Below are 14,095 nucleotides of genomic sequence, written 5' to 3'. Positions count from 1 at the left end.
TCTGCGATCGTCGGGGGAGAGGGAGAAAGTCAGGCGGCTTGTGTAAACAAGCCACCTGTCATTCTCCTCGGTGTAAAGACACTGATCACATGGATCTACTATGTAGATCCGTTGATCAGTGTCCTTACAGCTGAAGCCACAGCCAATCACAGTAGAAAGCACGCCCCTAGGGACACACACAGCCCCTCCCTCCCAAATAAAGTTACCCCTTCACTACCAGTGTATTTTTGCAGTAACAGTGCATATATATAGCACTGATTACTGTAGAAATGTCACTGGTAACCCCAAAAGTGTCAAAAATGTCAGTCAAGGGTCCGATCTGTCCGCCCCAATGTTGCAGTACCGCAAAAAAAATCGCAGATCGCCGCCATTACGCGTTTAAAAAAAACAACAAAAATGACAAAAATCTTTCCCTTTGTTACTAAACGCGATAACTTTTGCGCAAACCAATCAAAATACGCTTTTTGCGATTTTTTTTACCAAACATATGTAGCATAAAACAAATTGGCCGAAAATGTTAAAAAATTTTGATTTTTACATTTTTTTGGGGGGAATTTCATATAAAATAATTTGAAAAATATTGTTATTTTTGAAAAATTTACGCTCTTTTTTTGTTTATAGCGCGTGATCAAAAAATCGCACAGGTGATCAAATACCACCAAAAGAAAGCTCTGTTTGTGGGAAAAAAAGGACGTCAAATTCGTTAAGGTATAGCGTCGCACGACCGCGCAATTGTCCGTTAAATTCACGCAGTGCCGAATCGCAAAATACCCCCTGGTCTTTTAGCAGGAAAATCCTCCGGGGGTTAAGTGGTTAAATAAGCTATTGAAAGTTCTTAAAGAACTAAAGATTCAGTATCATTTTTAAAGGACCATACACATGGGCTGAAAATCAGGCGGCATTGGCTGGTTCAACAGAAACTGGCCAACATTCAGCCTGTGTGTACGGCAGCCAATCTGACAGAAGCCGGCTGAACGTCTGGCTTCTGTCGAGGGGCATGACCAAAAAAGGTCTGCTGATCAGTATCCGATCTGTGCTGGCAGCCAATGGCCGGTGTGTTCGTAGAGGGGGGGCACACAATAGCTCAGTGGGGGAAATCACTTTACTAACATCGCAGAGTTCCTTTTTTCTTTTAGCCTGCTGGCTTAACTCTGAGAAAAATACTATGGGGTTAATTTACTAAAATTGGAGAATGTAAAATCTGGTGCAGCCCTACTGATTGACTACCGTGCACAGCTGCACAAGATTTTGCACTCTCCAGTTTTAGTAAATTAACCCCAAAGTTTTGCCAGATTACTACAAGTGTGTTGTCACTTATATGAAAAAATCTGATCATGTATGCAGACATCCCAATTCTTCCGCGACTTGCGGGAGTCTCCCGTCTTTGGTCGGCGGCTCATGAACACCCGCAAGTGCCGTGCAATCTGCCAGCTTCCGCAAGAGACTCGGTTTGTCTGCCGGGTTTCCTGTGTGATGGATGGATATATAGATGGAGGAGCCCATCTCCGGGGACACACATGGTCTATCACGTCTGGAATCAGCACTGTCACTCGCTACCGGCGCCCTCTAGTGGCCACAGTGCATCAGCGCGGCTTGTCTCTGTCATATGATCATGGTGCACTTGTATATGACACAAAGCCTTAAGGAGGGGGGAGACTTGGTCCAGACTCCAGAAGCAGTCTACTATTACACAAACAGCCAGCTCTGTGCTGGGAGGGGCATGTCTGATCTGAGCATGGCCAGCTGGGAGCCCTATAGAGCCTGGGTACAAGAGCTTGCACTCACTTCCAGCCCTGAGGGGACAGGAGTGGGAACAGGGTAAGGTGGGGAGGGCACAGTGAGGAGAGGGCACATGGGTAGGGTGGGTCCATGTGCAGTGGGAGAGAGCACAGATTGGCACAAGGTAAAGTGCAGAGGGCACATGGGGAGGGTGGGTACCAGTTAAGGAGGCAAAAAAGAACAAAAAAGGGCGCACCGACCTAGCGCATTATCCTATATAAAAGGCTTTATTTAAATAACATAAAAAATGGCTACTCACAGACGTAGATAAAGGTATAGCATATCAAGCTGAATTGCTCAAAAGTCCGTGTTTAGTCCATATAAGCGTCCATGATGATGATTAAATTGATTATTTAAACCAAAGAGACAGTCATGACACAGTGACTCTGAGGAAGAGGCTGGTCCTCGAAACGCGTCAGTCATCTCATCATGGACGCTTATATGGACTAAACACGGACTTTTGAGCAATTCAGCTTGATATGCTATACCTTTATCTACGTCTGTGAGTAGCCATTTTTTATGTTATTTAAATAAAGCCTTTTATTGAGGATAATGCTCTAGGTCGGTGCGCCCTTTTTTGTTCTTTTTTGCCTTTAGTATCGGTGGACTACCCCAGTCCGTAAGGGCAGCAAGACCTTAGCCATCTGAGAAGCCAGTTGTCAGTCCCGTGAAGTGTGTGGTCAAGGGGTCTGGATACCAAGCGCAGGAGAAGGGTGGCTACACCTTATTGTTTTTTGGACCAGTTAAGGAGGGCATGAGGTAAGGTGCTTAGAGCACAGGTGGTCACAGGGGCAGGGTGGGTATGTAGACAGGGTGGGCACAGGGTAAGGTACAGAGAACACACGATGGCGCAGAGTGGGCACAGCATACACTAAGAGGATACAGGTGGGCAGAGGGTAAGCTAGGCAAAGCACTGGTGGGCACAGCAGTAGGGTGCACAGGGCACTACCCACCACCAGTAACCGCCATCAGTACCCACCAGCAGTCTGCAAAATAATTAGAAAAGGTATGTGCATTAGTGTGTAAATTGTTGCAAATTGTTTTTTAATAACTAGTTGTGTTCTGTCATAATACATTTTCTGGCTGCCTAAGTCATATGTGCTAGGGGTGCAACTATCCCCCAGCACATAACTGGAAATGTCCCAGCATGTGCAGTGTTTCTGACTCCTACCACCATCATCACTTCAAATCATTGAAGTGGTCATGGTGGTTAGAGTGCTCCTTTAATATCTCTCAGTAAGTAAACCTCTGTATACTGATTCCATTTAATTTGATCATCCTCTAGTTGTGTTAAATTAGTTTGCGGGGCGTGGTTGCACGGGAAGGGCGTCGTGCGCTTGCGCAGGGGGGGGGCCACCTCCCTGAAATGAGTTTTGCGGGTTGGAATGTCTGTGTATGGTTGTCCTTGGTCAGTAGGAGAATTGGCATCCCACTACTCTTTTCATGGGGGGGCTTACAATAAGTTTAATACATTATGAAAGGACTGTAATCATAGCATACTTCTTCTAATAATGGATTGAGTTGTGTGTAGTTTTGCAGACTTTTTAAAAGCACTTGCAGTCCTTATATTCATATTTCAGGTCAAGGAACAGGAACAGTTGTATAAGGCTGACCCTATTTTGGCTTTACAAAAGAGGCTAAACTCTTTTTTTTTTTTTTAACAAGTGGAAGGAAACAACAAAGTACAACAAACAGTTTTGCTGAGTATATATCCGGCTGAAAAAGCATGTTTAACAGCTGCATGTTTTGGCCACTCATAATGTCCTGCCTCGCTCTTTCTTTTTTTTGTATCTGGTAATAGAGAAGAGTGTTTTTCTGAGAAAGAATGCAGACTCCCTGTGAGTGCAGTCAGAGAGCGCTGGAGTCTTGCTATTTTGACAGTTGCAGTTAGAAGTCATTTCATGCTTTTTTTCCTTTTCCCTGGTTTGTTCTTAGCTTTCATTCTGGGAAAGCCCATACTTGACATACCTCTAAAGAGGTGGAGAATAAAGCTTAATCCCAGACACACAAAGATTTGTGAACGTTACCTTCAAACGTCTCACGCCCCAAAGGAGTGTTTAATCTTACACTGCAACTGACTGGCTGCGGAGAGCCTTGTGTGTGTATGCAGGAAACCGTTTAAGATGAAGAAAATCCTAGACACGTAATGAAAGTGTGTGTATTTCTAATCCTAGGAATAACACATGGCAGAGACCTTCACTTGTCCTACCCAAAGAAAGGTGATGAGCTGAGTAAGGACTGTGCTACTGGAAAGCTCTACAAACTTGCTTTTATTGGGTCTGTAGAGCTGAAACACTTCTAAGAAAAGTATGTCTGTGCTTGGGGTTTCATCCAAGTTAAGACAGCCAGCTGTAGGATCAAAGCCAATTCATACTGCTCTACCTATACCACATGTGGGCAAGACCATGGCACAGCAGTATCCATCAAGGTCCCTGGAGCTGGCGAATCCAGAGAAGTCATTCACGTCTTGTCAATTCATGCACAAACCATCCTGTGATTTTGAAGAGAAGAAACATATTCATGGCAATATCAGGGAGAAAGAAGATAGAAAGGTTAGTTAATATTCTAATGTTGCCTTTTCTTTTTCTTTGAAGGTACTATGGGCTAACTGATATGCTGTACGTTCTTTCATACATGTTATTTTCCTGTTGATATCCATGCATGGTGATCAGTTTTCCTACTGTTCAGATTCCATTGCCTGAAATAAATGTCCAGCATGTACGTGAGCTGTCACCTTGCAAATAGTTTTAAAATACGTATATAATGAACATGCCGCACATATCTAGCGTGGCAACTGTGGACCAGAATGCAAATTTAATTAGAAAACATAAAAATGTTGTCTAAGATCACTTATGATGCTGACACTAATACAATTATTAGGTCTTGTTACCAGGTGCATACATACCTGTGTTAATACTTTCAACCAATGCCTGTGGGTTTAGGATTATGTATATGCATGCTTTCTATTTTTTATTATTATTATAAGGGATTTATATAGCGCCAACAGTTTGCTCATCACTTTACAAAATGAAGGCAGACATTACAATACCATTTGGTACAAGAGGAATCAGAGGGCCCTGCTAGTTAGAGCTTACAGTCTAAGAATTGATTTATTTATTATATTGGTTGAACTAGATGGATATGTGACTTTTTTTCAAGTTATGCAACCATGTAACCACTAAATGGAAATGACAATCTTCGGTTTCTGTAATGCTCAGTTTGTGTTTTTTGTGACATGTAACCTGCTGGGACAAATTGTGTACTATCTACTGTCTTGTGGGATAGTCTTTGGGACCATGCAGGATAAACTGTAAATGGGGGGGACATTTGGCAACTATGTATAATGCAAAAAAGATACACCCACTAAAGACTTTTTGGGGTTGATTTACTAAAACTGGGTAGTGCAAAATCGGGCACAGCTGTGCGTAAAAATCAATCAGCTTCCAGGATTTTTACCAAAGCTTAATTGAACAAGCTGAATGTGGAAGTTGATTGGCTATCGTGCACATCTGCACTTGATTTTGCACTCTCCAGTTTTAGTAAATCTCCCCCAATGCTGGGAGCAGCAAAAAGTGATCCCCTGTACAGATGTTTGTTCCCCATTGACTTGGAGCTTTGGGCTCACATTTCACCTGCTGTGTCAATACAGGAAAAAAACTGTTGCTAATACAGTTTACTCCAGAGATGTATAGTAACTAAGTAGAACTACTTCACTACTGTACTTAAGTACTGAAATGCGGTATCTGTACTTTCCTAGAGTAGAATTTTTTTCTCCTACTTCCACTTTTACTTCACTACATTTTTTCGATGATTTCAATACTTCTACTCTGATATTTTTTTTTTTGTGCTGCATTGTTACTCGTTACAATTATACAAATTACCACTGCCAGAACAGTAGATGGCAGGTTTCATGAAGCTCAAACAAATGTGTATAATGTCATGTGTAAATCAGCGCATACGAAAATAAATGCTACTGTATGTATAAAAAAAAGCTGCTATACCAAATCTTTCCACTAAAAAGAAAATATGAAACAAACAAATTGTGATTGTCCTTTAGGTTAATCATTTGAAATAATAAAAAACAATATGATGTTCAAACTTTTGACTTCTTTCTTTAATAACTACATAACACAGTACTTGTACTTTTACTTTCAGTACTTGAGTAGCAATTTAAAAAAAAAAAACTACTGGTACTTTTACTTTCAGTACTTGAGTAGCAAAATTAAAAAAAAAAAACTACTTGCAATACTTAAGTACAAAAAATGTTGAATACTTTAGTACTTCTACTCAAGTCACTTTTTGATCGAGCACTTCCACTTCTACTCAAGTCATTTTTTGATCGAGCACTTGTACTTTTACTAAAGTATGGGTTTCAGGTACTTTATACAACTCTGGTTCACTCACATATAACCAGGGCTTTTTTCAGCTGGAACTTGATGGAACTCACAAAGAGGGCTCAGGCCCTCTGCTCCCTACTCACCACTATCACTTGTAAACACAGAAGTCTGGCTTCTGTATTTACAAATGACAGTTTGTCTCCCCACAGCTTAGAGCAGGATGGGGACCAGAGAGATGCAGGTTCCTGGGGTGCAGTGCAGATGCTAACACCCCCACTGGATGATCTCCCTGAAAGTGAAAGAGGCAGAGTGCTTCAGCTTAATACAGCAACAAACGTACGTATGACATGCAGAAGATGGTGGAGCCTTTAAGGAGGTGAGGAGAAGATGGGGGCAGTGGAGGGGGTTGCATGTAAAGGTCAGAGCTGAAGAAGGGTAAAAGTGAGATGTGGATGAGGAATGCAGAATTAAGCAGCTGTGGAAGAAGGCTAAACTCTGCAGGCTAAACTCTGCACTCTGTGTGTAGTGCATCTGAACTCTGCACTCTGTGTGTAGTGCATCTGAACTCTGCACTCTGTGTGTAGTGCATCTGAACTCTGCACTATGTGTGTAGTGCATCTGAACTCTGCACTCTGTGTGTAGTGCATCTGAACTCAGCACTATGTGTGTTGTGCATCTGAACTCTGCACTCTGTATGCAGCACACCCCAGAACTCTGCACTCTGTGTGTAGTGCATCTGAACTCTGCGCTATGTGTGTAGTGCATCTGAACTCTGCACTATGTGTGTTGTGCATCTGAACTCTGCACTCTGTATGCAGCATACCCCAGAACTCTGCACTATGTGCGTAGTGCATCTGAACTCTGCACTCTGTGTGTTATGCATCTGAACTCTGCACTATGTGTGTAGTGCATCTGAACTCTACACTCTGCATGCAGCACACCCCTGAACGCTGCACAATGTGTGTAGTGCATCTGAACTCAGCACTCTGTGTGTAGTGCATCTGCACTCTGCACTCTGTATGTAATGCATCTGAACTCTGCACTCTGTGTGTAGTGCATCTGAACTCTGCACTCTGTATGTAATGCATCTGAACTCAGCACTCTGTGTGTAGTGCATCTGCACTCTGCACTCTGTATGTAATGCATCTGAACTCTGCACTCTGTGTGTAGTGCATCTGAACTCTGCACTCTGTATGTAATGCATCTGAACTCAGCACTCTGTGTGTAGTGCATCTGCACTCTGCACTCTGTATGTAATGCATCTGAACTCTGCACTCTGTGTGTAGTGCATCTGAACTCTGCACTCTGTATGTAATGCATCTGAACTCTGCACTCTGTGTGTAGCGCTTCTGAACTCTGCACTCTATATGCAGCACACCCCCAAACTCTGCACTATGTGTGTAACCTCCCCCAAACTCTTCACTCTGTACATAATGCACTCCTGGTATTAAATGTTCCTTTGAGACCCTCCCTCTGTTAGAGAAATTTGGCGGCACTCCCTATTTGATGCAGTTTGGAGGGTGTGCGTGTGTGTGGGGGGGGGCGGAGATTTTTGGGGAGTCGTGCTTGAGTTTCCGTACCTATTTTCTGAGGAAAAAAAGGCCTGCATATAACCTTTCTCTAAGAAACCTGTTATACCTGCAGAGAGGAAGGAATCATGTCAGTAAACCAAGGAATCTAATCAGAATCTCCCAACAGTCAATTAAAGTGGAAACAAAACTTTGAATATTTGCTTTATTTTTTTTTGTGGTTTATGTAAGTGTCATATACCAAGACATGCCACTTCCAAATCTAAGAATTCCAGGCAAATATTAATGTTGATTAATATTGTTTTCATAATCCTAAACTCATAGAAATGAAGCCTTAAAGTAGAACTCCTACCACAACTTTTTGTTTTTCATATAGAATACAGAAGTAATAAAGCTGAACTCCAGACATTGAAATTCTGTATATTTCTCAATAGCCACAGAAAATATGCATCCACTTTTTGAGCAATAAATGCATTTTCAAACCCAGGTATGACCTTGTAAAAGCAGCACTGATATCACCACTGTGCTGTACATAGCCTGGACAGAGAACAAAGCTGTGGGAGGGGCCCATTAGGCCCACCCACTACAGACTGCTTGCAGAATACTACAGGAAGGGGGCGGAGACAAGACCAGTCATCTTCCACAAGGAGAGAGAGCAGCAGTGGCTGGTCTTTATTACAGGAAGCTCTAAAACAAAGGCAAAGTTTCCCACTGGATTACTGCGCAGATCTGGATGTAACACACAACACACAACATGATTCAAGTGAGAATATCCATGGTCATTGTACTTAGACATTATTTGCTCATTCTCAAATTCAGCTTTAAAAAATCTAGCAAGTTTCATTGCTTTCCATTTCTTCATTGAGGAAGCTCCTTTTAATCTGGTTGTGTCTTTGGTGTAGGAAATGAGGAGTATCTCTCTAAGAGGATCACACACAGCAATAAAAGCACTTTGTTTAGCAGAGTGAGGAAGGTTTCCATTGCTGTATATCTCTATGTGTCATATGATAAGATATGGTGAGAAATCTCATCAGTGGGGAAAGAGATAACGATACAAAGCTGACAGCAGTTGTAATTTTTCCCCATGTGATCCGAAATTAAAAAAAAAAAAAAAAATGAAATATATTTTAAATATTGCTTATGTAACTGCTAGAGATGCACCTTTCTACTATATTATATTCACACAGTCTGCCATCCCATTGGCCTTGATAGCATATCTCATTACTGTGCGTTTATATATTCGCAGTGTACATATATTGATGCTATCTACGTTTATTGGTTAGGCAGGTGGCACAGCTGCACCCTTGTCCCTGTAGCTGCCGCTGTCCCTGTAGTCTGCATGAAAACTTTAACCACCTAAAGACTTGAAGGTTTTACCCCCTTAATGACCATGCAATTTTTTGCGATACGGCACTGCGTTACTTTAACCACTTAAGCCCCAGCCCTATTTCGGACACTTTTTGTTTACAAGTTTAAATCAGTATTTTTTCCTAGAAAACTACTTAGAACCCCCAAACATTATATATATTTTTTTAGCAAAGACTCTGGAGAATAAAATGTCGGTCATTGTAATATTTTTTATCACGCGGTATTTGCGCAGCGGTCTTTAAAGCGCCATTTTTTTGGAAAATTTTTGAAAAATCACATTTCACTAATTTTAAAAAATACTAAACAGTAAAGTTAGCCCATTTTTTTTGTATATTGTGAAAGAACATGTCACGCCGAGTAAATAGATACCCAACATGTTACGGTTTAAAATTGCGCCCCCCCCGTGGGATCGCGACAAACTACGGTCAAAAGAGATCTCAATCTGCGACGCTTTAAATTTATGTAACGGTTACCAGTTTAGAGTTAGAGTGTAGCTCTTTTTTTTTAATTATTGCTCACGCTCTGGCGATCGCGGCGATACCTCACATGTGTGGTTTGAACAGCGATTTCATTTGCGGCTCGACTTCCGTATACGTTTTTTTTTGTGCGCGAGCTAACGGTGACGGGGGCGGCTAAATTTTTTTTTTTTTTTATTTTCCCATTTATTTTATTTATTTTTTTAACTTTATTAAAGTTTTAAAAAAAAAAAAAAAATCTGATCACTTTTATTGCTGTCACAAGCAATGTAAACATCCCTTGTGACACCAATATGTAGTGACAGGTACACTTTATGGAGGGATCGAGGGTCTAAAAGACCCTAGACCCCTCCACTACACTTCCCTGTATGCAAAACGCCGAAAACGGCATTTTTGCATACAGCCGTTTTTCAAATTTGCCGCCTTTTGCAGCACAGTAACCCGGAAGTGACGTCATGGACGCCGCCTCCGGGTTACGTCATCGGAGACCCGATCGATGCCGTTTCCGGCATTCATCGGGACTCCATCCAGCCGGCGGACGTGCCGGCTGGGTGCTCGGGGCTCCCGGTGGAACGGGAGCCCCGGGCAAAGCCACGGAAGGCGGCGGGAGGGGGGGGGACGTCCCCTCCCGCCCCCCCGGGTACCGATCGAGCGGCTCCCGAGCCGCATCGGTCGGTACCGACGGAAAGCCAACCGTCGGCTCTAAACCACGGTACCGGGATGGTGCCTCTAGCTAGAGGCATCATCCCGGTACACTACCGCAAAGTTTACTGACGTAGACCTACGTTAGTATGCGGTAAGTGGTTAACTGACAATTGCACAGCCGTGGGACGCTGTGCCCAAATAAAACGGATGTCCTTTTTTTTCCACAAATAGAGCTTTCTTTTGGTGGTATTTGATTACCTCTGTGATTTTCATTGTTTGGGCTATAAAGAAAAAAGAGTGATAATTGTAAAAAAAAACAAAAAAAAACAATATTTTTTACTTTCTGCTATAAAATCTTCCCAATAAAAAGAAATTAAAAAATCTAAATTTTTTTAAGCCAATATGTATTCTGCTACATATTTTTGGTAAAAAAAATCCCAATACGTGTATATTGAATGGTTTGCGCAAAAGTCATCGCGTCCACAAACTAGGGGAAAGATTTATGTCATTTTAATAATTTTTTTTTTTTTTACTAGTAATAGCCACAATCTGCGATTTTTAGCGAGACTGCGACAGACGGATCGGACACCTAACTGACTATTTTGACTCTTTTGAGGGGACCAATGACATTACTACAGTAATCACTGCTACAAATATGCACTGTTACTCTACTAATGACACTGGCAGGGAAGGGGTTAACACCAGGGGTGATCAAAGGGTTAAATGTGTCCCTAGGGGGTACTTTCGAACTATGTGGGGGATGTACTTACTGGATGAACACGGAGACCTGTGTTCCTAAATAGGAGGAACACAGGATCCCTGTGTTCATCATTGACAGAACAGCGATGTGCCATTTTTACTTCGGAAGACCGCCGTTCTGTCTCCATGGGGAGCGATCGGGGGTGCCTGGCAGATATTGTGTCCATATTGGCTCCCCCTCTAGCCTCCGGTGGTGCTGACGTGGACCCACTAGCTGCTACACGAAGCAACGTACAGGTATAACTACAACGGCTGGTTAAATGTGCTTCTGAATTATACATGTAGTGTTGTGTTCTCCGTGCTGTGATCTGCAGCCCTCTGGCTTTTGACTACATTGTGTTGTGTGTGTAGCTGTAGAAGCCACAAAGAAAGCTCCTTGCTAAGTGAACAAGCAGCCTCCTGACTTTCAACAGCCCCCCCTAGTGGTGGAGCAGCTTCTTCATTAGCACAGCTGGGTGCAAATAGAAGTCGAGAGGCTGCAGGCCATGGTGTGGAGTGCAGGCCATGGTGTGGAGTACACACCGAGAACTTTTCAAGTGAGGTACAAAGTTCCATTTCATTTTCTTATGCACCTCTCAGGGACAATAACATCTAAGTGATCTGCAATTAGATGCGCTGTTTTGTTTTAATGTCATACCATGAACAGTCTCCAATCAGAATTCAGTAATTATCTTAAAGATGATATTAAAGTTGTAAATTGCAAATGCTGTTGCTTTTTTTTTTTTTTCTTTAAAGAAAGTTTTAAATATTCTAGATATAACTTTGCTTACAGCTGAACTCTAGGAATGTTTTTTTTTTTTTTACTTACTTTGGACCAGCTTGGTTACATGCAATTATAGATATGTCACATCCTGTACACCTGAGAAAGTTACTGAGATTTTGTATTAAAATAAAGCACCCCAAATGTGAGCAAAGCGCTTGGCTCTCCGTTGAAGCATTCTCCCATTGACTTTAACGAGCGTGCTTGACAGGTGGTGACACCTGTCAAACTCTGCAAGCTGGATTAAAATTTCTGCATGGCATGTCTAGCTGCCCTGTCCAGCTGCAATGGTAGAATTTAGCTAGATGGTCAGGGGGGGGGTGATAAAAAAGTGGCTCAAGTGCCTTATCACCCTCTGGCTGCTTGTGTGAAAGAGCTCTAAAGCTAAACTACAGGCAAGCAGCTAAATACACAGATAAAATACATTGTTTTATCTGCTAAGAGATTTGCATTCCTGTCTATCCAGTTCTGAGATTTAAACACAGCATAGTCCTGTCTAGCAGTACAGGAGACCTAACTTTCCCTTGCTGCCAGGGCCGGGACGAGGTGTGGGCAGGAGGGAGAGCTGCCCTGGGCACAATGGTTTATTGCAGGGATTGGGGGCACCCTAACCCTAACCTGAAGGGAATGGGGGGGTGCAGTTTGGCATCTTGTCCCGGCACTGCTTGCTGCAGATCAGTAACACTTACAGGTCTCCTGTCCTCCCCCAACCTGTGACTGGACAGTGAAAGGAGAAGCAGCCCACTGATGAACTCATCTCTCTGTCACTCTGCTTTCTCCTCCTCTGAATTAATTTGTGTACTTTAAATGTGCCTGGAGTTCATTGATGGCTGCCAAACCCATATCATAGTTAGCCAAATGTGAAAGTCATTAACACACATTTATAGCAATTTCCATTCTTTGGCAGACCTAGTTTAAGCATGTGCTGTACAGTAGAATGCTTCTCTTAAAATTAGATGATAATTTTGGCTGAGAAAACGAAGATGCTGTTCATGTTTCTGACCCAGACGCCACCTGTAAATCAAATATTTTTTTTTCTGCAAAAATATAAAGCACCTCTATGTCATTAATGAGGAAGTAAAGTTGATGTGTAATCAAATGGCTGACAGGCAGGGTATTTATGACAGAAGATACCCTACTGGTCTCTTCTGCCATAAATGCATCCTTCTGCCTGTCAGCTGTCATGTTCATTGAGCTGCTCTAGCACAGCTCAGCGAACATTTACGGCGCCAATTGGCCCCCGATCCGTGCCGCTGTGATGTGACTCTGGTGCTCATGCACGGGAGTGGTGTCATCACGGCTTGGCCTATCAAGTAGTGGAAGGCACAGGACATGGAAGGAAGGCCTTGCAAAGATGGAAGCTAGCTGGATCAGTTCCAGCGCTGTGTTGGAGGACACCCTTTGACAGATAAGTCTGCAATACAGTAATTTACTAATATGTTGTGCATACTAGTTCAATATGGCATAACCCACTGGGGGGGGCCTAAAAAAAAAAAAAGTATAGTGCACTTTAAGGCTTGGCTCACACTGCCAAGACTTGGGATCCGACTTGTGAGATCCCAAGTTATGTGACATGTGAAATCCTATGTTAGTCAATGAGAACTGTCTTAGTTAGCACTACTGAAGTCACTCCGACTGTACAAAAGGTTCCTGTACTAATTCAAGATGACTCCTATCTGACTTGTGCCCCATAGACTTTAATGGAAGTTGCCTCCAAGTTGGATCCTCATCTATATTGTTGTGATTTGGATCCGACATTACATGAAGATAACTCAGGCATTACCTGAAAGTCGACTGCAATTCTTCAAACAACTGAATGATCCAAGCGCTCATTCCAACGATAATTTTAGGCGTGCTGTTCTCCTCAGGTGGGGAAACTCCACAGACTGAAAACATAAAAGAAAGGAGGCGCAGCTTTAAAATGTATTTAGAATGCCAAATACATACTCACAAACATGAAGAGTAAAAAGTCGCATCAAATTCGTCCACCTCGATGTGGAAAGGGCATATCCCTATGTAAGGACCGCTGACGAATTTCGGGAGACACGCTCCCTTCCTCAGAGCTGGTCCATTATTCTCTAGGCTCACATTTATACTGAACGTGCTAGCGCAAATCCCTCCCCCTCCATCATGTACATGGGGCAGGGCCATATAGTGTCCTTGCCGGCCAGCAACATAAAAAGAATAGGTGTTAGTGGAGGGGTGGATGGAGGAGTCAGTGTGAAGAGGTGGCCCCACCCCTGGAGATGACGCATGGTGGGTCTGGAGCACAGAGGCAAGGGTTCGAGCAATAAGGAGGCTCCTCGGAGGAAAACACTGAGTACCACACGAGGGGAGAAGGATGTTTGCACCCAACTATTGAGTGAGAGGGTGGATGTTAGCTCAATACACCGTTGGGATGGCTCACAGAAACCGGGCATTCAGGAAACAACCAGGGGCCTG

The 14,095-nt window shown here is 42.9% G+C and overlaps 1 protein-coding gene across 15 annotated transcripts in view; it reads left to right on the top strand.

The window, feature by feature from the left end:
• Nucleotides 1–14,095, top strand: part of NAV3 (neuron navigator 3) — a 921,889-nt gene that overhangs the window by 459,921 nt on the left and 447,873 nt on the right. For 14 of the 15 annotated variants that reach the window (XM_082254071.1, XM_082254082.1, XM_082254070.1 and 11 more), the window contains exon 1: nucleotides 4,020–4,331. The exons of the other annotated variant lie outside the window; for it this stretch is intronic. In XM_082254071.1, the coding sequence (XP_082110197.1) occupies nucleotides 4,089–4,331 (243 nt within the window). In that variant the 5' untranslated portion in view covers nucleotides 4,020–4,088. Of the gene's footprint in view, nucleotides 1–4,019; nucleotides 4,332–14,095 lie in introns of those variants that run through there. 15 annotated transcript variants of the gene reach the window in all.

Source organism: Pelophylax lessonae (genome assembly GCF_965119305.1).
Source record: "Pelophylax lessonae genome assembly, chromosome: 4".
NCBI classification, from domain to species: Eukaryota; Metazoa; Chordata; class Amphibia; order Anura; family Ranidae; genus Pelophylax; species Pelophylax lessonae.
The sequence above is the reverse complement of the archived record's forward strand: the minus strand, read 5'-3'. Positions and strand labels throughout refer to the sequence as shown.